Raw genomic sequence first — 23910 nt, forward strand, 5'->3', positions numbered from 1 at the left:
AGGGTTCTCCTATAATTCTGATGTCAAGTTTGCAGTAATAGCAGAACTTTTTTGTGCCGGGTAGAACCACTTTCAAAAGCGTTTTAAACAGAACCACATACAACTCGCTGTCCATTAATGTGAAGAATCATTTCACCATGCAAAGAACCAATTAAGCATGAAATGGTTCTATGCAGAGATCTAGCACAGAACCCTTCTCTTGACTGAAGAGTGTCTAGAACATTGTTCGTACACACGGCGCGAATTAAATAGATGCAAAAAGCCCGCGTCTGATAGGCCGATGATAACTTTCGGATCGTATTATGTTAATATGACCCCGCCTCGCCATCCTTCGCCCCGCCCCTTGCTGCGCTGCAGCCCTCAGAAGCCGTTGACGGCTCTTGTGGTAGAGACGGACTGAAACCGTTCTTCTATATAGTATTTTTATTTTCCCTTTTTTCATTTATTTTGTGGAAAAAAGGAAAAAAGGAGTACAAGTAAGCTACACATCCGTCTACAGCATTCCCTGTCTGCAACTGAAGCCTTGTTTTATTTAGCTAGGCGAAGCTGTCCGCGTTTGGCTTGTGTTTAGACTTGGGCTGCTTTTTTTTGCCAGCTAGCTTGGTTAGCTAGCTAGGTTAGCTAGCTGAACAACAACAGCGTGAGCTTTAGCTGGTACATAAAAATAGCTGGCTAGAAACTGATCTTATAGAGTTTATTAATCATAATACCACAGCAATACAACCTCGAGACGAGTCGGAACAAGACCAGGTCAGTAAATGTATTAACTGTTATTCGCGTTTTGTATTTTCTCTCCTCCGTGTCGTTGCTCAGCGTCGGTAACGTTGACCCACTGTTGCTGTTAGCCTCTGGTTAGCGTTACTCCGTCTTCGTTTTACAGAGGTCTGTAGCCGTTTAACGCACTGGTACTTCAATTAAAGAACACCTTAAGCATTTATTCGGTCGCTCGGTGTTGAAAAATGTCCCTCGAGTCCGCTTAGATGGTCTGAGTTCCCCGCAAACCTCGACGTAGCCAGCGTTAGCAAGCGTTAGCTCACCTACGCTTTCTCACTCGCGTTCAACTTTTTTACAGATTTATACCTGTCTAATATGACTCGTTTTGCCTCATTACAGTCTATTCACTTGATACGCGGTGTATTATTGAACTATAGCGCTGTGTTTGTGTTTATAAATAGGCTGGTTAGCCGAAGCTAACGGCCTAAAAACGATCCGACGCCATTTTGTTTTGTTCTCGTTCACGTTAATAAGATCAGCGTCACTTTATCGTGTTATATCGCCCGTGTCCGCAATTGTGAGGGGCTTGTTTGAAATGATGGCTTATTAAAAGGCTAACTGCGTACAGTAGCGGTAATCGGGTGTGTACAACGCAACATTAATGTATTATGAAACGTTTGCCCCCTCCTCCTCCACCCGTCACACGAAGCTGGAGTCAGCCTCTCATTCGCCAGCTTCTTGGTCGAACTTCCCCGTTCCACCTTAAATGGCGCTGCGATACATTCTGGCGCGCGAGGTCCCAGAGTGAAACAACTTGCACCATTTAAGGTGGAACGGGGAAATTGGAACAAGAACGTGAAATATGGAGGCCGATGCTAACGCTAACACGCGTTAGAGCCCGTTAGCGGGTCTGGGAGCATCTCCGATCGTTTAAACCTCGTATCTGCATTGGGCGTTAAGGTGTTAAAGGCTTTTTAAGTTGTGTGTAGTTCTGTCCTTTTGAAGTATTGCTTAGTGAAGTAGTTAGCCGGGTAGTTATCCTAACATTGCTTGGGCCGTGTAGCGCGGCTATCAAGCCCCTATGTCTGCCAGCTAGCTAATCTCTGCGCAACCAGAATTGGCCGAGCTGGCCGGCCATCATCCTACGACCTAATTTTTCTAATCTCGATTTCGGCCTGCCGCGACAACATAGCAGGGTTTTCACCCAACACCACCCAGATGTTAACGTGCGCTCCGCTTCACCGCAGGGCAGCTGAACGTTACGCTGAAGGAGAAATGCTGGTCTTGATTTGTCAGCTATACGTTAGCGTTTCTACCCTGCACTCAGGCTACAGCTTCCAGTTTCTGTTTCTCCCCCTTTTCCCAGGCGTGGTGACTAAAAGCTGTGGAAAAGAGCTGATTTGATGTTCATAGAATAGGGTCCTGATATAGGGAGGTGTTAGATTAGTGCAGTGGGTTTTAGAGGATAATTCCACCGGTTTTTCTAAATTTCTTCTTAATTCAGTGTTGAGACGCAAACAAAATCCTTCAGAGTGGTTTGAATATGAAATTTATGTGAAATGGTTGATGCGTAGAGAACCTTACCGATGGTTTTCTTTAGTGGTTGGTGATAGGAACCAGGGGTTATGATGTATAAAAATGCAAAAATTACTATTTTATTTACTATCCAAAACCAGCAGTTATGCCACACGTGTCTTAGTTTTATATGTAATGTTGACGGTGGTAAAATTGTGGTCAGTCTGGAAAGATCAGTTGTCTTTGGGAACTGTTTTGCCTTAGAGCGTACGTGCCTCCACTATGAATATATTTAAGCAAATTGATGGAAATACCCCTTAAAACTACTGTAAAAACAACGTATTGGGCGTCAGGCTCAGTATTCATAACCGTTTCTTGTAATAACGTTCTGTGAGGGAGCTTTTAGAGGTAAACACACTTCAGGCATCTGGTTCCCTTCACCACGACTGACCCTGGGATGGAGCGTTTCACAGCAGACCCCTCTGAAATACGTATACATCTTTTAATTATGTAGAAATTTTGAAAAATCAGCGGGCTCCTCCTTTATGACCGCCCAGCCTATGAACAATTCACCACCTAAACAGGATGGCCTTTTGCATGTGCACTGGACTGTGTCTGTATCTACATTATGTGAGCTTCTTTTCTGCATCTGTTTGTGTACTGAAGTAAGAATTGTTTAGAGAGAAATGGGGGCCTGTATCTACACTGGCACTGTGTGTGAATATGGAGAAGTAAAGCAAGTGGTTTGGCATGGGGAGCTGTAAAGCTGTCATGAAATGCACTGGATGCCTTTATATCTGTGTATACACATCGTTATACACACTGAACCACGGTTGGCCCTGAATTTTATTGGTGAACGGTGAACCACACTCAGCCCACTGTTGCCATGGATGCAGCTTCCCAAAGCAGAGCAGCATCATTTATAATGCATCACCATGGCAACCACAGTTCATACCACTTCTGGCTTTTCCCTCCTGAAAGTCATTGTCACTTTTCTTTACAGTTAAGGTATCGACATCACTACACTGTTTTAGCACCTGCCTCTCATTTGACCGTTTTGGAAGTGTTTAAAATCATGGCCATGGTTCTTAAGTTTCAGCCAGAGGTGATTTTTGGTCCTTCAGGGCACATTGTTGTATTTAATGCTTTGCATGATGGAGATATATTGGTGTACAAATTTATTTATGCCCTTATTGTGGTTAATATTTGTTGCAAGAGAGAAGAATATATGATGAAGAAAAAAAAGGACACTGAAAATAATCTTGACCACCGTGCCGCTTTTGCAGACTAGATATTCCTTTGATTTTTAAATTGATCTCTTTTTTTTATATACAATTTTTTTAGAAACATGGGGATGGTTGCTTGTTTTTGAAGCCCACGCGTTCTTGTTCATGTACAATAAAACTCAAAATTTTCACAAAAATGCAGTTATAAACCTCGTTGTTCATTCAAAACATTTTTAGGGTGAAATATTGGCATAACTTCTTGTGTGAGGTGATGAACGCAGTTACACTGCAGTGTGCCATTTTCCCGTATACTGTGGCCAATCCTGCTGTAAGTTGTGGAACGTTTTTTTTCAACACAAACATGTAAATACACGAAACTGTTTTAGACTTTGTTTTTTTCTCTCTCTCTCAAGTAGATTGCACAACACCTTTTTCTTTTCTAATACTGATTTCGATAACCTTGAGTACCATTCAGTTCAGCTTTATTGTCATTATACAATACAGGGTAGTACAGTATAACGAAACACTATCGGGCTACTTTTCCAGTGCAGTAATAAAAGATGAATAGCAACAGTGCAAAGACAAGACAGTAAAAGACAAGACAAAATGTGCTTAGGCAAAGGTTATAATAGGTATATTGGACGTATAGACATTCAGTACTGATCCAGTATTTTTTCTTTAAAACAAATACATTTAAAATGAATTTGTTATTATTATTTTAGCATTATTAATTATTAATTATTATTGTAGCACTTCATGAGCATCTAAAAGTAGGTTATTTTGCTCAAACTACTCAAACACACTACCACCCCTCAATTTTATCCGATTTTCCCCCCTCCCTGGTATCCGGTCTGGCATTTTTCACAGATATTGGCCTGAAAGTGATGCCTGGTATCGAATCCATAGCATTTTTAGATTTGTTTGTCAGAATAACCGACTTGCTTATGTTTTTGTATCTTCCTTGAGTTTGATATGGTGATTTACTATATGCTTGTCAGGCTGAATTATGAATTTGGTGGTGGTGTGCCAAGTTCTGTTATGACGATGAATGTAGCATGATTAAGGTTTTTTGAAAGCTAGGACACTAATAAAGTAGTGGATGTAGTAACTTTAGAAGCCAAGTGAGTCAGTGGTGGCCTGAGTCCTGTTTTTACACTTATGATTACATACAGTCTTATTTTGCCACAGTTTGATGGATTATGTGTGTTCTGTTCATACTGTTTTTATGATTAGACCTAGACCGTCTCTGTTGGAAGCCTTTTCAGATCCTGGTGTCAATGATGGCATTCCCTGTATATGATTCTTGATCTATGATAATTGCGTTTAGGCACTTAAGTAGTTTAGCCAATAGCTTAATGTGTTGTTTGATGTATGAAGCTTATTGTTTATTGTACTGTTTCTATTTTTCTCTCCCCCCACTATTTTCTCTCACGTTTCCTTTTCTTTCTCCGTTAGTCTCAGGGCTCACCATACTCAATGAGCGTACAGCGCAATGTCAGAGCGCTCTGGGCAAACAGCAAAGGGGAAGGATGGCAAAACCAAGTATGCGTCTCTCAACCTGTTTGATACTTACAAAGGAAAGAGCCTTGAAGCACAGAAGCCTGTTGGTAAGTGGTGCCATGTTTATTTTGAACGTCTCCCAGTAGGAAAATGTTTTAAACGTGATTTAAAATCAACGGGAAAGCTCAGTTGAGATTTCTTTTTACCGTTTTAGTGTTCCTGATCGTCCACAGTGTGACCCGTCTTATCTTTTAAAAGACCAAATTCTTGTATCCGCCTCTAAATCAGGACTTGGTTCATGATGCGATACATTTCATGATAAAAGCAGCATGAACCAATGACGTGAACCAGATGTACAACAAAAAATTTTTGGTCTATGTATACAAAAATGTTAAAACTGGTGATAATGAATGAAAAAACACATCATACTCAAGAACCTTTTTTTATTTAATCAGTGTTTTAGGTCTCAAAAATGTGAACAGTTGTAAAGTAATCCTAAGGGAGCTTCTTATATCTTAATAGTGACCTTTCTGCACTTTGAAATCACAAAGGCAGAAGATCTGGCCATAGTCAGCATTTGGGTGTGCGTTTGAGAGAGATTGTTTGGCTGTAAAATTATCAGCAAACAACAAATTGTTCATGGACATGGAGCCACAGAGCTTGCACAGCACAGTAGCGTTATCCGTTTGGTATCTTTGGGACCTTTATAACATGAAGCAGCGTTTAACTTTAATGCTGAAAATGAAACTGCATGCCTTAAGAACAGTTCATAAAGGTTGCTTGAATTTATGTACACAGCAGCACACCATAAACTAATGAATGAACACTGTGCTTAATTTCTTCAAACGTGCCATGTGGAGAAGGGACCTATGCAGCTGTATACAAATCAATACAGACCAAAAATCCTATCAGTGTTTTTTCCACAGGTTATAAATATCTTCCTGTTATAAACTCTCAGGCATGAAGGCAGTATCCATCACTTGTGCATACACACGGCCTGTAAATGCAAATTCTAAAATATCAATGCAGCCGTCACTGTATCAATACGGTGTGTCTGCTTAAGTATGTCAGTGTTTTTTTTTTTATATATATATATATATATATATATATATATATATATATATATATATATATATATATATATATATATATATATATATATATATATATATACACATACATACATACACACACACACACACACACACACACCTCAATGTTTTGATCATAAGCCAACTGAAAATAGCGTTATGATTTTTGGTTATGTGACCTTGCCTGTTGGCACACGGAACAGTAACATTAACCAATAATATCTTGTTTCACCTTGAGGTGAAAGGGGGCGCTTTTCCAGTAGCAAGAGATGGAAATTATATCCTCTGTTGCAGTGTTCTATTGTGTTTTGAATGGTAAAACATAACAGCACAGAGTTTGTGAACTGTCTATATAGGAGTTAGACCAGACACCCATGTTCTGTGTACATGACAACACAACCACAACTAACTGTTGGTCTGGCACACTGTTTAAGCTTGAAGCCTTTCTGTTCTGTTCTTTCTGGCCAAAACAACAGACCTGTGGTCAATTAAAACATAATACATCTTAAGTGAGTTTTGACGTAGTTTCTTTTACCTTAGGTGAATTGTGGTACATCTCTTCAGGGAAATGTTTCAGTGGAAAGTAAGAAAACAATCCACAATTGTGAATGAAATGTTAACAAAATTGAGTTTCAGCAGTTTTAAGTTTTTTACAGTGATCAGAAGTGGCTTCTGGACCATAACTAAACAAACTGATGTAATTTCTAAATTAACAAATTTGTGCGGTGTTAAAGAGCTGCTTTCATGTACCAAGAAAATGAGTATAATTTGTTTTTTATATATATATATATATATATATATATATACACATACATACATACATACATACATGCACGCATACTTTAAAAAAAAAAAATTCTTTCCCCACATTTATTCCCATACTGCTTACAGTCAGTCCTGATTAAGCTGAGTGGGCCTCTTAATCACGGGATCTGCTTGGTTTGTGTTTCCATTTTCAGTCTGTGTCTGAGAATAAAGAAACATCTTGCTTCTAAAAGCTCTTAACATTCTTGTAATTCTACCTGTCTGGCTCACTGCTGCTCTCAGTGATGTTTTTTTTGTGTGTTAAGGCCATGTCTGCAGATAATAAGCTGAATTGCAGTCTGAAATGTTTTGAGCAGTGCAGCAACAGGCCTGTTGTAGCCGTTTGATTGATCGTGGGTCAGTGTTAAGCAATGGTGGTCTCTTAACATTGTTGGCAGCAGTCCAAATCCCAATTTTGCAAGTTACTGGCATGATATCACTTGGACCAGCACCATTTGAAACTTGGAGCCATTGTAGGTACCGCTTGCTCTGACTCGGTTTAGATCTGAACTAGTGGAAATGCTTTAAAAATTTGGCCAGGATGAATGCAGTACAGCCCAAATGTGCTTATGGAAGTGAGCCATGAATATATGGTTGTCTAGCCAGATTTACTTGCAAATCGCATTTTTAAGCATATTTTAAGCTGTTAATGTCCAATATGTGTAATGAGTGTGCATTAATTCCCGATGTAGTTAGTCCAATGTTGTATGTGGATGCTGGGTCAGAACGCCAGGTGGACCAAGGCTGCATTGAACATGGCAGCTTTTTTGAAACATATACCTTTCACTTAGAATTTAGTAGAATTTGTGATCAAATGATTGGTTGAGGAATGGTTTGAGAGTCTGGTGTTTTGCTGACTTTAATGTTAAGGCCAAGCTGCCGTATACATAAGTAATAAGTAGTCTGGGGATTGGTCCTGGAAAAGTATGGATTTTTTTTTCCTCTAAAATGAGAGGGAACCCTATTTAACTTAAATTTTTTTTTTCTCTCTATGAAATCTGGGTTCACTTACTTCTGATATAAATATACAGCAACACTGTATTTACAACCAGCAAGAGCTTGGTTGCTCTTGCTTTTGAAAGTGAGATGGTGGGCCATTGTTATGATTTCAAAAATTCATAATTCATTGATACAGTAGTCTCAGTTCTATACTGTAAACAGAAAAAGAACACCTGAAAATGTGCTTTGTATTACTATGTTAATGTTTCCATTTTTATTGTTAAGATTGGTTTCTTAGCAGCATATAAACACCAAACAAAAACAGTTCTTTATAGGGCCTTGTCCAACATGCTGATCTTGCACTCTTAGATAGGCCTCATTACCTACCTGTACTACCTGATGTATGGAACATTCCAGCAGTAATAATTAAAGCAATACATTATCTACAGTTCTGTCTTCTTACCTTGGACCTCACTAGGCTACCAAATTACATTATTTTTGATGACCTATTTTTACATTTCTGTTCTTATCAACTTTTGGGCTTGTTATATCTTTTTTGGGGGCTAATTTATGCTCATAAATTGAACTATAACTAAAAACATTTGTCATTGTATTGAAACTAGGGCTGGGCGATTATAACGATAACGGTATAACTTTTGATATTCACCATTCACTCACACTTCCATGTTCTAGTCACAGCCCTGGTGGCATTTCAAGGAAAACAAAACAACTCTGCTGCCGCCAGGAGAGGGCGCGCTTCTGAGTTTTTCGACATGATTAGAGAGGGAGGGGACCACGAGTAAAAAAGGGTCGCTATATATACACATTCCCCGATTTTGGGTGGAGTGATCGCCGATCTGTTCTGCTGTGACAGAGTGTGTGACAAGATAAGTGGCGTAACTGTACTGACCTGCAGTGAACTCGCCTCTTTCCTTACATCCTAACAAGCTTTAGCAGCGATAAATCACGTCCGATACTTGCGACTAAAGTCTGAAGTGTGTTCCCAAACAACGAAAGTGAAAAGGAAGTGGGTTCATGCAACTTGCAGTCCTGATTGCAATGAAAGTAAACTGAGGAGGCTGTGAGGCAGCAGAGAGTGGCGAGTGCTGTCTTTCTTTCCAAGCTAGCTGTTTTTAAAAGCTGGCTAACTTAAAGCAGCACAACACAGTGAATTGACGATACTGTAGATCAAACAAGACACAAACGCAGTTTAAACATACCTAAAAGGAGGACTCTGTTTGCCTGGTGTTGATATATTGCAGTTCACCCCTTAAACTACTATGATAGAATAGATAAATCCAGTTGTCTCTAGCTGGCGTTTGAATACTGTGATATGGCAGCAAGGCTGGTGGTGGGATCCGTCTCGGATGTATGAGCCAGCTAATGTTTACTGTTCATACCAACTTGGTGTTGTTGAGAAACTAAACAGTTTAGCGGTGTTGTTGGCCACCTGATTAGCATTTATAATGGGATAGCAGAGCACTCGTCACCAGACAGCTGAAAAGGATCTTTTCTTTCTTAAATTATGACCGTTACAAAAACTGTGGCTGTGCTTTTCCAGGTGGTAAAAGCAGCTCACCAGAAACTTTCTTTCACTCTGCCATGATAGATTTGTGAAATGTTCCACTGTTTGGTTGAGTGTCTGTCATTTTCTGACCATAAAGGATATTTTAAAACAGCAATTAACCACCCAGGAGCAAAAATCAGCCTTCAAACTTGAAAGAAATAATGATTTGACATTTATCTTGATATGTATTGATATCAAACTGTATTAATTTTGTTTATCGTGATAACATTTTGGCCATATCGCCCAGCTCTAATTGAAACATTAGCCCTGCCTTTTATTAATGGTTAGAATTTATTGTGATTTAATCTTGAACTGCTTTTTGAAGGAGGCTTAGTTTCTTAGTTATACATCAGTCTGACAGGTACAGTAACAAAAATGCCAGTTTAATTTTAAGGGATGAAGAGAGTCTGGACATTGGTCATATAAAATTAATTATGACTGTTGGGGTGCATGTGGTACATAAATATCATGCAAGGATATGGTGACATGTTTAAAAAGACTAAATGAAATGAAAATTGAAACTGAATGCTGACACTGTATTCATGACCAACATTTTGTGGTCAAGATTAAAACAATCTTGGTAAACTTTGTTAACAGGTGGTATAAATGTTGATTTATTTGTTGTATTTTCACTGCGCTTGATTGAGAAGGGTTTTTGTGAGGGTTCACTTTCATCTAGTGGACATGATCCACTAAATGTCCCTCATTTTTCAAATTCTTCACCCTCGGTGTGATGAGCCGTTCCTCGGCATGAGAAAAATAAAGGGTGGGGAGTCAGTGTTTAACACTATTGTCAGATTTAACCATAACCTTAATGCAACGTCACACATTCTGCTGTAGCGCTGAAAAGCTTGCCTTTTTCATGTGCCAAATCTGTTGTATATGGAATTGTAGTAGCTGTGTGATCCTATGAAGTTCAGGTTCACGTCTCTTGCAAACCTGAAGCAGATACCCTTGTTTGTGTTTCTCTTCCAGCCAGCCAGCCAGCCATGTATCTGTAATTGAAGGAGGGATTTTGACATTTACTTGCATGCCTTTGCCACTTGCTCTCCTGTTCCGTCTCTGGGTCTTCCCTTTTTCAGGACGGTGTCATGTTTCTGAGCTTGTTGTGTTGACCTACTCTCTTCTTTTTCGTTCTCTCTTTGCAGTTACCCCTCGTCATGGCTTGCAGTCTCTTGGTAAAGTTGCCTCTGCACGGCGCATGCCCCCCCCAGCCAGCCTGCCCAGTCTGAAGGCGGAGAACAAAGGCAACGACCCCAACGTCTCGCTCGTTCCCAAAGACGGCACAGGATGGGCAAGCAAGCAGGATCCAGCAGACCCAAAGAGGTCAGGCTTAGTATATAGTTCAGCTACCTCCGCTATTGTCTGTTTAAGGTATTACATAAGAGGCCGTGGTTTAGCATTACCACCATGGGCAGTCTTTGCATCAGTTCTATCAAAGAAGTCTGAAGTTACTGTTTATGTAGTGCATCATCCTCTGTACAAACGTTTTAAGAAAAAAGGCAACGGTGTAATTGTCTTAATTATCCATTTATTCTGCTTTTTGATAGACATCTGTCTATTTTTCTTTGTACAGAATTACTATACTAGTAGTCGTTTTATGGTTAAGTGAAGAACATTGTTCGTGGTAGTGTACAAAACTGAAATCAACTATGAACAGAGCCAATGAGATTGGTATTAGGCTTGTCATCAATGTATTGGTTCACCCTTAAGTCTGACAAGTTCTTTATGTCGACATCTGTTATCAGTCAATCTAAAATTTTAAATATTAGTTCTGTGCATAGTTGGTCTCTTGATGTATTGATCTGTTGATGTTGTGCTGACGTTTTCTTTCTCCTGCAGTACCGATGTATCGTCAGCACCGCAGCCGGAGTCGCAGCAGCCTGTGGCTTCACAGACACCTGCGCCGAGCCTGCCGAGAACACCTCCAGCTCAAGAGGTGCTGCACCTTTTTCATTTTGCATGTTGTTCTGCTTTATCTTAGAATGTCCACTGATTTGCTTTAGCCATTTTGCGCGTTTTCTGTTACAGTCTCTTGGAGGCCGCTGGTATTTGTTTTAGGTTTGTATATAAAAAAGAGATGCATGCCGATTACTGTGGTTTTAAACAGTACTTCATTAATCGTAATTGTAAAGCAAGCAGTTCTGTTATTGTTAAATCAAAAATAATCACTGCTGTGATTGAATTGAAAACTGTCTTTTGCATTTCCTAGGCCCAAACTACAGCTCTAGCCGCAGGGACAAGGTCCTGGGCTCAGGCCAGTGTTACACATGGAGCACAAGGAGATGGTGAGACATGATTCCCCCAATTCAGTATGATTTTGTGTATGTCTCTTTTCAAAGGAGTTACTAAATTACTTACGCATGTGGAATTAGATTGTAACTTTTGCTTGTTATAGTGAAACTAAAAATTGGGTATGTTCAAAAGCTGCTTAGTGATGGCCTGAATAAAAGGCATCTATTATCACTGCTTGCTCCTTGCTCTGTTCAGGTGGAAAGGGATCAAACCAACCGTCGCCATTCTCTCGCGAGGAATTTCCCACCCTGCAGGCGGCGGGAGACCCGGACAAAGCTGGCAAAGAACAGGCCACTGCAGATCAGTGGTATGGGCCAGGACCAAGCCTCCGCCCCCAGAGTGAGTGCACGACTCTTATTCCTTTAGTCTTTTCTCTTGTACACACTTGAGACAAAGTGCTTAAAGGCTACACAGTGATCGAATTATTCTTGTCTTCTCTTTCTCATCTAGATGTGACGAGTTGGCGGGATGGTGGGGGCCGTGCATTGGCACCCACCATACCTGGGGAGGGGTTGGTGGAGGGCGGCATTGGAGGTGCAATGACGATGGAGGGTGCTGCTGGGGCCCCTCCCCTCCAGCAGAATCCGCCCTCCCTTGGGCCGCCTAGAAACCCTCCTGCTGGCAGCCCCACCCTTCCACTCCCCCAGCCTCCTGTTGGCCCGCAGTTCCCTGCTTACAGAGGAATCATGCCTCCATTTGTAAGTACAAGTCTTTTTGATGAGCAAAACTGTTATAAATCTTGTATATTAACTTGCAACCCTAATTAATGACCGAAACTTAGTGTCGTGAAATGCCACAAGTGCTAGTTGTTTCAGATTTACAGAGAAATACTGTGTATTTCTATTGCATCTGACATCATTTAGACTCTAAACATGCTTTTCCCATTGGAATTAGTGTGCTTCCACATAGAAGTATGCTGTTTAGTGTAGGCCCATTTTGTGATTTGTTAATTTGTATGAGCACTAATGAACCACTAAAAATTTTCATTAAAGGGTTATGTATATTTTAAATTTTTATGGCATCTTAAATGTGTTGCTCAGGATCTTTCCATTGAATTTAAATTTACTTTGGCTCGTATTTGGACAACCAAATACAAGCTGGCATAAATGATTAGTTAAATCCTCTTTTGTCTTCTTTCCAGATGTACCCACCTTATCTGCCCTTCCCACCCCCTTATGGTCCACAGGGGCCTTACAGGTTTGCTCCACCCAGTGAGGCTGCCAGGTATGACATGTAGGCAGTTGTTGATGTGCGCCAAGTACCTTAATTTTGCCATATACCACATTTAATTATTACTCACTTAGTCAGTTATTAGCTCCTCTGCTTTACACTGTTTCTGTTGGTTCCTTCAACTCTCATAGTCTTTTCTCTCCGCACATTTTCAGATTCCCTCGTTCGCAGGGCGTTGCTGGACCGGATGGGAGGCCCCCATGTGGTCCCCGTGGTGAGGTGGTCAGACGCCCCTCCATCCTTAAACAGGATGACCTCAAGGAGCTGGATGAGTTAGATCATGATGGAGATGAAGGGTGGGCCGGTAAGGAGCATGTTCTGCTGTTCAAATTCCATTTTGTGGTCAGGGTATTTTTCCAAGTTTTCCTCCTGAATTGGTTCTGAGTTGGTCTCCTTATTTCCCTAATATCCTCATATTCAGGGGCACAAGAGGAAATTGACTACTCCGCCAAGTTGAAGTTCAGCGATGATGAAGGAGATGATGGAGAGGAGGAGAAGATTGAAGGCCAGAATGGAATTCGGTATGTCTAGATGTGTTGCTGAGTTGTACAGAGATCGTGTAAATAATGTGCCCTGCGGGTTGGCTAGTCTGTTCACAGTATGTATTCGCATAAATTTGTGTTCAACCATTTGTGGTTTGCGTACATATTAGGAGTTTTTATGTGTGAGTCTCCTCCTCCTGCATCCTCTTAGGGAGCAGCAGAAGTCCCAAGACGGACCTGCCACAGGTTTACGTTCTCAAACGTCTGACAGTGGAGGGGAGATGCGGCACACCCCTCCTTCCAGTAGTGATGACGCCTCACCAGCACCCTCCAGCAAGCCAAGTTGGGCCGAGGAGGGAGGAAGCGGCTGGTGTGCTCAGACAAGCACTGGACCCCATCAGGTACAACCCTAAAAAACTAGGCACACACAGACTTATCCACAGGTTTATTTGTGCGACTTCTGCCTTTTTCTTAGAAGTCGCTGTGAGGACAGGTGTAAGCCCTTCAAGCGCACACGTTGTGCTTCCTTAACGGGATGCACCAATTTCACTTTTTCTCTCCTGATGCAGATAACTGAACAGATATCTGAAAGTACCAATTTGATACCCATTTGTGCTCTTTTTATTTTTCCAAATTTTTAACTCTCTATAATTTAGTGTGTGGAATTGCTTGGCATCATTCCTCTGTACAAGGTAGCTACCAATCACGTTTTAAATGTAGAAAGAAAAAACGAAGACATAAAATACGGGGTAATGCTGCGTTACAATTTAATAACGACCTTGACTAAGAAACAATATAGAATGTGAGTGGCCGATACCTGGTTTGTCAAACGAGGTCAGCACTGGTGCTGATACCGATCCATTCTTTCGGATCGGTGCATCCCTACATCCTGGATGACTCACTGACAGGTGCTTGTGCCTGTATGCAGGGGCGTAGGCCTGGACTAGGTGGCCCTCGGGAGCTGCCCTCTCCCCCACCAGGGTCGCTTCTTGGGCAGGGGCCCTATTCCTACTACCGCCAGGTACATGGGGATGGGGTCCGTTACAACAAGGACAACATAATTGTAACATCAACCCCTAAACAAGAGCATGTTCATGGTGTTGGAGGCAGCTAAGATTTCTGTTGACAAGCTTAGTGATTCTCCCACACTCTTTTTCAACAGGACCGGCCCCCAAACCAGTCAACCTCCCAAAAGCCACCTCAGGCCCAGCCGGGTGCCCCTGTCCCTCCAGCCTCAAGCGTCCTGCCCCCCCAGCAGCAGGGTGAAGATGAGGATGAGACATGGCGTCAGCGGAGGAAGCAGTCATCTTCAGAGATCTCTGCAGCGGTGGAGCGTGCCCGACGTCGGCGCGAGGAGGAAGAACGTAGGATGGAAGAAGAGAGGCGTGCTGCATGTGCTGAGAAGCTGAAGAGGCTGGATGAGAAACAGCAGCAGCAGAAGCAACAGCAACTTCAGCAGCAGCAGAGCATCAAGCCCAGTGCTGCTGGGGACGTTCCAACGACCAGTCCCAGCCCTTCCCTTCCAGCATCAGTGTCCTCCTCCAGTGCCAGTCAGCCCCCATCACCCTGCGTAGACATAGAGGAACCGCCTCTTGCATCCGCTCAGGCGGGTGTCACCACATTGGGGCTAAGTGCTAATGCTAATAACAGGCAAAGGGCTGGCAGCAACAGCAGCTATGACTCAAACACTGGTTAGTCTTCATCCTGCTTTGTGTTTGTCATGTGAAGTTGAGTAGATATCCCAACCTCCTGTTTGTAAATGGTCACTTTTTTGGTGGACGTGGATGTAAAAGACAGAACTGTACAGTAGCCGCTAATCCTTCTTGTGATCATATTAGTAAAGCTGACTACTTAACAATTTTGCATATACCTTAGCTGTAACTTACTACATAATTCATAGTAGCTACTTAAGATTAGTAACTAGAGTTTAGTTACTTTAGAGCTAAAGTTGACTTCTTGCTTTCTTTTTCCTCATTCAGAGTCCCCACAAGTTGCTCAGCCTCTCGCCCCTCAGCATCAGCCGCCCCTCGAAGTCCCAGGACAAGGGGAGAGCAAAGAGGAGCCCGTAGCAAGTGGTGCACACATCCGCAGCAGCAGAAGTGGAGATGAATCTGTAAAGACAGAAGCGGTGTCAGGAGGAGCAGGACGGCAAGGGAGTGGAATGCCTGGCCAGGGTTTTTCCAAATACCAAAAGTCTCTGCCACCTCGCTTTCAGAGACAACAGCAGGTTGGTTCCTGGTCTCAGATTGTCACAATTCCTGATCTGTGCCACACAACTATTGCTATATTTTTTGCTGGTTTAACCATGGGGTTGTTATGACTCTGATTTCCTCTTGTTTAGTAACACTTTGTGTACTATTAACGCAAAGGCAGGTGTGGAAAAAGCAAATGTGGTGAAAGGAACGGAATATATGTTCCCCCAGAAACGGAAGCTGGCCTTTATTGGTGTACCAAGAAAATCTTGAGCAACAGCACTGCTGCATTGCAGCTGTAACCTGGAGACATAATGGTGTGATTCAATCCACTGAGAACAGCTTGAGTCTTATGTAACCGATCCTACGAGTACATATATGCTACAGCAGCTTTAGCATCAATGAAGGGGAAATAAAGCCCATCCCTTGGAATTAATATTAGAAATATTAGTTGGCGGTATGAAACAAAAATGTATATTGTGGTATAATACAGATTTCTGACTTTTCCGAGTATCATGTCGGGTGTGTGTATTTGAAGTTAGAAGCTTAAGCAAACCTGTTTAAGTTAATAGTGGCTTAATTATTCTGTTATGCCTTCATCTTTTAGTGAGAGTGATTTTTTTTAAAAGTAAATCAATAATATCTTTATTATGCAACAGTAAAGATTAGATTGAACAATATGTAGACAAGTGTCAGTAATTCTTTCAACACTATCCCTGTAAGCCTAGCAAAAACAAGTGCTAAATCTTGTTCCACGTCTGAATTTCTGATGGCAGCTTTTTTGTTGGAATTTGTAATACGCATGGGTTTTTTCAAAGTGTCAAGGAGAGAACTTTAGCTTTGTCACATTTCTCTGTCTTATACGTGTGTCCGCTATATTCATGCCTCTGACTGTCAGGCGCTGCTGGAATTTGGGAAAAATATGAGTCGTTCACACAGTCAGTACCAGCTGTTCTATGGATTGTGCAAAACCTGAGACTCCATGATCTAATGCAGCTAATCAAGTCAGGTGGCTTCTTGGGCAGTATGAGAGGAGAGGTGTGGACAGAAACTAAATGGACAGGCTAGACAGCGGGAGGTGATTTGAGGGATTTCTGTTTTAATTTGAACATTTGAAATATGACAAACATCCCTGCCTTACTTGCCTAAACAGGATAACATTAGCCTGATTTGATCGACTACTCACTACTAATCAGAAATTTGAAAAACACAAGTAGAAAACCATGAATGTTTAGAAAACTGATCTTTCTAGTATGGATTATTTAGAGGATGTTTTTCAAAGCAGAGGCAGTATGTACCGCACATGCTCACTCTGTGTTTGGCCAGCAGTTTTTACTACTCAATTGATAATGTGTAAATTGTGCTCAGGAACAGCTCCTCAAACAGCAGCAGCAGTGGCAGCAGCAGCAACACCACAACCAGGCAGCCCAAGCCCAGCTCCAGTCCCAGCCGACTCAGCAGGGCCCCTCTCCTGGTCCCACACCGCAGTCAGGCCCTAAACAACCTGCCCTGTACCCACCGGGCTCCATGGGACGACCTCCTCCTCTGCCCATGAATTTCGACCCACGTTGGATGATGATGCCGTACATGGATCCTCGCATGATGCAGGGTCGTCCCCCTCCCATGGATTACTACTCTGCCAGCATGCATCCCTCTGGTTCGTTACAATTAAGCATAAATAGTAATTAGAGTATTAGACTTAATGTGAAGAAAAATTTGGACATAATTGTTACCTATTTAGTTTAACTTACCAGTTTGCTAACAGCTCTAGAACTGGGTGGCAGGGAGAAAGAATGCAAAAGATACAATTGCATCAAATGGCGTAATTATATCTGTTAGCGCAGAATAACTGTTCTCCACAATACACATTAACAATGCATCCTGATATCACAGTGCAAAAATGGTATAGTTCTCTAATACTGGTACAAACAGAAGTGTCAAATATACAGTAAAAAAAAAAGTTGAATGCCAATTTTTTCTCCCTTCTTTGCTGGCATTGTAGGACTGATGAGTCGGGAGCGCTCTGATTCAGGTGGCTCCGGTTCAGACCCCTTCGATAGACAACAGCATGGAGGTCCCCCTCATCCTCATCGTGGTACACCCCCCATGGATCCTAAACTGGCCTGGGGACCAGATGTTTTTCCAGGGGGCAGTGAGGGTCGAGCTTTGAGTTCTCCCTTAAGGCAGAAACAGACTCTGGAGGAGGAAGACATTGGTAAAGGCCCAAGGTAAAGGCCTGCTTTTGGTTTGTCCACTTCTTGTGTGTTTTTAAAGAATGTGTATATTTTGTGTAAACAGTGATTTTGTATTTTGAAATGAGAAATGCAGAGGTGTTAATGAAGGGGAATATTGAAAAAAGTTTTGTCTGTGTCTCCAGCTCCAAATTGGTGGCACTATGCTGTCAAGATCGTGTTGCTCTTGAACAGTAGTTGTAGATATTTAAACATATGATTGCTAATAATTTATTTTTGTTGTAAAGGATGAATGTAATTTTGTGAAGTAGTATACATAGTTGCATTGTTCATCTGTTGAAAGTGCAGGAGCTGCCTTTGTGATACATAAAATGAGTGCATGTTTGTCAATCAGCATCATGCATATTTGTGTTTTACATATGTTCTAGGTCTGACACTCCTCCAGTGCGCATGCGAGAAGGTGGTTCAGGCCCCATTCAGCCACCTGGTGTGGCACCTAATTCTCCTTCTGGATCCTCTGATCAAAATACAGCACCTATGGGGACTCAAGTTGGTTGCCAGGGAGGCAGCCATCACCAACCCTTCTTAGCAGGGCGAGGAAACTACAGCACCTTTGCTGACAATGGATCCAGGATGGCCACTCACCCACAGCAAAGGGGGAGCAGTGCTGGAGAGCTTCGTGGCTTTGGCCATCAGGATGAAGGTCCACAGGGCAGCCAGCAGAGTCAAATCTGGGGGGCCCCACATGCCCACTTTGACCGCAACGGTCGTGCAGATCTCTCTTCCATGGAGAACAACCCCCATTTGCAGCACCATCATGCTCATCACTCTCATCCTTCTCATTTCTCTCTTCATCCTCACAAACAGGAGAATGGCAGAGAGCAGGAGAGAGGAGGAGAGCCCAAAAAGAGCGAAACCTCGCCTCCACTCCACCAGCCGTCCCTGTCCTCCTCCTGCTCCTCCTCTTCCTCCTCCTGTTCAGCAAGAGAGGACAGCAGTGGAAAGCAGTCACTACATCACCCACCTCCTCATCATGAGCATGACACTGGTCATGGAAATGTTGGTAGCCGGAAACAGGACAAAACGGGAAGTGCATATTCTCACATGCAGTCCTCCCAGCATACTGTGCAGCAGCACCACTCCAAAGCTAATTTACGTGGTCGGGAGCAAAAGACTGAAACACAGTGGGGTCCAAGACCTGGAAGCAGCAGTGCGAGTGGTGGACATGCACATATCAGAAAGGCAGGTTCTGGACACACAGGAGGAGAAGAGTCCAATCATCAGATTGATAAGCCTGTTGTCCAATCAGGAGGTGGTAACCCTAACAAGCGGGCAGGTCCTATTAAGCGTCCTGTGCTGAAGGAAATGAAGAAGGATGGTGGTGAAGGTGAAGGAGGGAAAGTGACCGGAGGCTCTGGAAAAGATAAAGAACAAGATGCAAGTCAGGCATCAGTCAAGCAAGATTCTGGTCCTCATTCCTCATCTGGACCCTCTGGGAAAGATGAACCCCCACCATCTGGAAAACCAAGAAATGGTGGAAAGGATCGAGGTGCAGGTGGGGGACCTAGTAAAGGACCCAAAGAAGGGGACAACTTTGTCCAAGCCGCTGGCTGTCCACCTCCACTGTCTAGAAGGGACAGGGAGCGTTCTTATGAAACGAGTGGTAGCGGAGGAGGTACTACTTGCCATGCAGGCTCTTCCCGAGGCAACCGAGCGAACCGTGGAAGAGGAGAGTTCTATGGTCGGGGCAGAGGCTACAGGGGCACTTACACGGGCAGTGCACGTGGCAGGGCAGGTGGTAGAAACAGCCGAGACTACAGGTCAGCTGCCAACAGTGGCTATCAGCATGGCTCCTCCAACCAAGATTACAAGAGGGAGGTATCGTCTGGCAGACATGGCCAGGGAGGCTCTCAGCATAATCCTGGACGTGCCAGAAACCACAGTGAGACACGAAGTGAGGGATCTGAATATGAGGAGGTGCCGAAAAGGAGGAGGCAGAGGGGCTCTGAAACAGGCAGCGAGAGCGCTGCTAGTGACCTTGCTCACTCTGACAAGGAGGATCGCAAAGCAAACCCAAAGAAAGGAACAATTGGCGAGAACCCAGCTATGACCAATTCATCTAGCTCAGCCCCTCCTAGAAACACACAAGCCAGAGTGTTCACGCCTAGGGGAGTGCCTTCTAGACGTGGCAGGGGTGGAGGAGGCGCTGGAGGAAGTGTCTACAGAAGCGCAGGCAGTGGAGGAGGAGTGTCTGGTGGACATCGTGCTGGGTCTGGTTCTTCTCAAGGTTTGTCTGTTAAATCCTCTGCATCGGTCCGAAAGCAGCATACACCCTCACAACCCCCACCACCAAAAGAAGCAAATCGTGGACCTAACGGGGAAAAGAGGGAGAAGACTGCAGAGCAGGGCCAGGCTCCGAGTCAAGGCATAAACTCTTCAATACCCTCTGTGCCCACAACTGCCCACCAGGGCACTGAAAATGGGGGTCTGATTCAGCTGTCCTCGGGCCACACCACATCCAATTCCACTGGTCCCACAACCAAACCAGTCTCTCTGCCCAATGCAGACGGCCGGAGTCTTCCGCACAGAGGTTTTGAGCGACCCCCTCGTCGCAGGCGCCACGGAAGGTCCCAGCACCAGCAGGATAAGCCTCCTAGATTCCGTCGACTGAAGCAGGAGCGTGAGAATGCAGCCCGTATTAACGGAAGTAGTGGAATCATTGAATCTGTAGGTGGGCGACAGCAACGGTCCACTTCGCCACCCCAAAATTCCATGCAGGAAACGGATGGCACCCCTAGTGTACCCACTACCGCCAGTGTTGTTGCAAATGCAAACCATGGCGTCACAGCAACTACCAATAACAATAACAATGTTGGGCAGCTCGGGAGTGCAAACCTGAATCTGAACAGCCACCACCATCACCACCATCACTACCATGGCAACTCTGGCCTGACCCACCCTCAGCACCACCATAACCACAACCCAGCTGGCGGCGCCAAGTCTCCTGATGTCTCCAACCAGAACTCTGACCAGGCCAACGAGGAGTGGGAGACTGCCTCAGAAAGCAGTGACTTCACAGAGTTTCGAGAGAGAGACGGCGGAGGAGCCGGCAAATCCTACTCCTCCTATCACCACCACCATCCTTCAGGCAGAGGAGGCAGCGGAGGAGGAGGAGGAGGTGGTGGTGGAGGTGGAGGTGGAGGTGGTGAGAGAGAGATGACTACTAAAGAATCGGCTGCCAACAAGAGGAGCTTTTCCAGTCAGCGTCCTGGAATGGAGAGGCAGAATCGAAGGGTCAGTGCTGGTGGCAGTGGAGGTAGAGGCTCCAGAGGCCCACCAGGCGGTGGTGGCGGGCCAGGAGGTGTAGCTGGTAATGGTGGGGCCAACCGTGGCGAGAGACGTGGCAACTGGCCCTCTCCCAAAAACAGGAAGTGAATCCTTCTCCCCTTTTTAATTTGGAAACATTTCGAAAGCATCCCTCTTTTTCTCTGCCCACTCATCTCTCAGTTCTCCTCCCCTAACATAACCTTATTATTATTATTATTATTATTATTATTATTATTGTACAAGATATAGTCATGAAGATGGTGTACACACTCATTCTAGCTCCCTTGGTTTATTGCTTTGTCTCTTGTCCCCCCCCCCCCCCCCCCCCCCCCCTTTTTTTTTTTGCCCATGCACACCTTGTTTCCTTTCATGCACCCAAAGCACCGAAGTTCTACTCAGATTAGATATTGCATCTACTTGACCCCATTTTAAATGTATCTTGACTGAAACAAACATACAGATATAAAACTCATACATGTTTGCATATACAAGCACAATATGGCATCAAGCTGACACATACACTCAACCCTATGACTGCGGCATGCGGTGGTCATACATTTGTAGCAGAATTGACAGAGTAGTGGCTTGAAGCATACATTGAAGGCTGATGTTTATATGATGTCCCTGTGTATTTATACAATGTTGGGGGTTCAGCTTGTATATTCAGTGAAGCAGTTCTGCATATTCAGGTTGGGACTGGGGTGTGGAGGTGCTCTTTTAATAACAGATGTACCATAGATTTGCTTTTTCCTACTTCTGTGCTACTTCTTTCCTTTTACCTCATCGTTCAGTTATGTTCATATTCCCTCCCTTTAAAAAAGTTAGGGTTGTAATACTTTTTTTTCCTCTGCAAAGCAGGTCATTAAAATGCATTTTTTTATAAACACCCTTCTTGATTTTTCGCAGTTTTTGAGTTCCTCACTAATTTGTGCTCGCCAACCCATGAAATACTAATGTTCACATTTACTGTTTCTGATATCACTGTTGTAGCTGCTTGTTCAGAACTAGTGTGACCTTTTGGTTTTGTTTTGTTATCCAAGGTTGTTGGTCTTCTCTGCTCTAGCTTATTTGTGTTTCCCTGTAGTTCACTTGGCTCTTTTGGCCTCTGCATATATTAGTTTTGTTACTTGCAAACAGACTCGGAGAACAAATGGTTTCTTCTTCCACCTTCCACAAAAAAAACACCTGAGTGTTCTGATCCTAAGAACAGGACTTCAAAATGTTCCCCACTTTTTTTTTTTTTTTTGGTTCCCCTGGCATTTCTTCAATTTTAAAAATTATTTTCAAACGTCTAAAAGCAAATAAAGACTTGCCTTCTCATTTAGAAACTTGAAGTACTCCTAATTTGAAGGCACCACCCACATTTGCTTTCTTTAGTATGCAACCAAACTCAGACACTCCTAGAATATTCATCCCCCTCCCTCCTCCAGTGTGTGCCTAGTGTTTTGTCATTTATTTATTAGGTGTCATACTGCAGTTCTGTTTTAATCAACATGGGCAGTAAATATTGTGCTATTTGCTACGTTTACTCACCAGTTGTAGTAAATATAGAGGTGTTCTGTTAATCATTCTCCATTTAGTTTCCGTTGCATCTTTGCTTCAAAAAGCTGACTAAACCTACGGTTCAGTTCACGTTGGTCGGCATTGTTGATCCCAACAAAGTAGGACCGATCAACATTTCACAGGTTGTCTCATAAAGTCTTTGCCAAGGAGTTACTCGCCCTTTTTGGTTAGTGTTATTAAAAAAAGCTCATTGATTCCAGATGTGCAGTACACCTTGGAATCAAGTCACGTGTACCCACTCGAAGGGACTGTCTACTGGCAAAGGTGGTCCAAATTAAAAAAAAAAAAAAAAAAGAATCCATTTTAAATGAATAACCCCTGAATTTAAAAGAGGTTCCCTTCTGTTTTCTGACCAGCATCTGTATTTTTTTACTGCTGTAAGTTGGGGTTTGTTTTCTGGGAATGCCTTTTTTTTTCTGGACAATAGCTTTGGGATGTTGAGTAGGGCCGAATGAATTGTGTATGAGTGAGTAGGGCATTTGAAGTGTGTGTGTGTGTGTGTGTGTGTGAATTCTCTCTACTGTATGTGTAAGGTTATTTTGTGGGGAGGGGGGCTGTTGAAGGCAGAAACAATTGCCCTGTTTTTTTTCTTCTCCTTTTGTGGACAATATTAAGATGTTTTTACCGTGTTCCTTATATACATTCACGGATATGCATTCAAGTGTGTGTATGTTTATCCAAATTAAATACTTGCAGTGAGAATCATTGCACACACTCCCCCCCCCGCCCCCCCCAAAAAAAAATCCTTACAGTAAGGAAAAGAAAAGCAGTGGGTATATTACTTCACCCCCATTCCCCCCACCCCCCGACATTTTTACCAAGCATGAACACATCCTCGGCTGCAGCTCTGTGAGCCTATCCATCGGTAGCCATATACTCCCCTAGGCTCTCAGTGCGATCCCTCGTCCCTCCTTAACTCTTAGCTATCTATTGATGTGGTCATATTGTATGTACCCATGTTTAATGAGTAAATAAATAAGCATTAAAGCGTGTTCCTGGAATACTCAAAAGATTGTACTATACTTTCAACTCTTACCAAGGTACCTGAAGTGGTTACAGCTGTAATAGCATTTATGGTTTATTATTGGAGCCTTGATATACACACATGTATGTATATTGGTATGTATCTAAGTTTGTCTACCCCAACTTACATTCCCACAAACAAATGTTGCCATTTTTAAGTTCAAGGGAGCAATGTACAAGCAGAGAAGTGTCTTATTATAATAAAGTATACAGAGAGAAGAGTTAAATAAAAATCTTTTGTTTTAATGGA

At 43.0% G+C, this 23910-nt stretch overlaps 1 protein-coding gene across 2 annotated transcripts; it reads left to right on the forward strand.

The window, feature by feature from the left end:
• Positions 1 to 337: 337 nt before the first annotated feature.
• prrc2a (proline-rich coiled-coil 2A) lies at positions 338 to 23910 on the forward strand. Of its 2 annotated transcripts, none has more exons than XM_017711411.2 (16): positions 338 to 476; positions 4911 to 5062; positions 10505 to 10682; positions 11199 to 11295; positions 11569 to 11644; positions 11847 to 11990; positions 12102 to 12349; positions 12793 to 12875; positions 13037 to 13185; positions 13303 to 13402; positions 13575 to 13764; positions 14526 to 15054; positions 15343 to 15590; positions 16924 to 17212; positions 17558 to 17783; positions 18176 to 23910. In XM_017711411.2, the coding sequence occupies exons 2-16, from the start codon at positions 4948 to 4950 to the stop codon at positions 21180 to 21182; spliced, it is 5679 nt and encodes a 1892-aa protein (XP_017566900.2). In that variant the 5' UTR covers positions 338 to 476; positions 4911 to 4947; the 3' UTR covers positions 21183 to 23910. The 2 variants fall into 2 exon arrangements, with proteins under 2 accessions (XP_017566900.2, XP_017566901.2); XM_017711412.2 differs by lacking the exon at positions 338 to 476 and adding an exon at positions 493 to 750.

This window comes from Pygocentrus nattereri, chromosome 27 (genome assembly GCF_015220715.1).
Source record: "Pygocentrus nattereri isolate fPygNat1 chromosome 27, fPygNat1.pri, whole genome shotgun sequence".
NCBI classification, from domain to species: domain Eukaryota; kingdom Metazoa; phylum Chordata; class Actinopteri; order Characiformes; family Serrasalmidae; genus Pygocentrus; species Pygocentrus nattereri.

Coding starts and splice junctions, on each gene's coding strand:
- prrc2a (XM_017711411.2), top strand. CDS start 4,948: ATGTCAGAGCGCTCTGGGCAAACAGCAAAGGGGAAGGATGGCAAAACC. Junction 11,296..11,568: donor GAACACCTCCAGCTCAAGAG/GTGCTGCACCTT, acceptor TGCATTTCCTAG/GCCCAAACTACAGCTCTAGC. Junction 12,350..12,792: donor GAGGAATCATGCCTCCATTT/GTAAGTACAAGT, acceptor TCTTCTTTCCAG/ATGTACCCACCTTATCTGCC.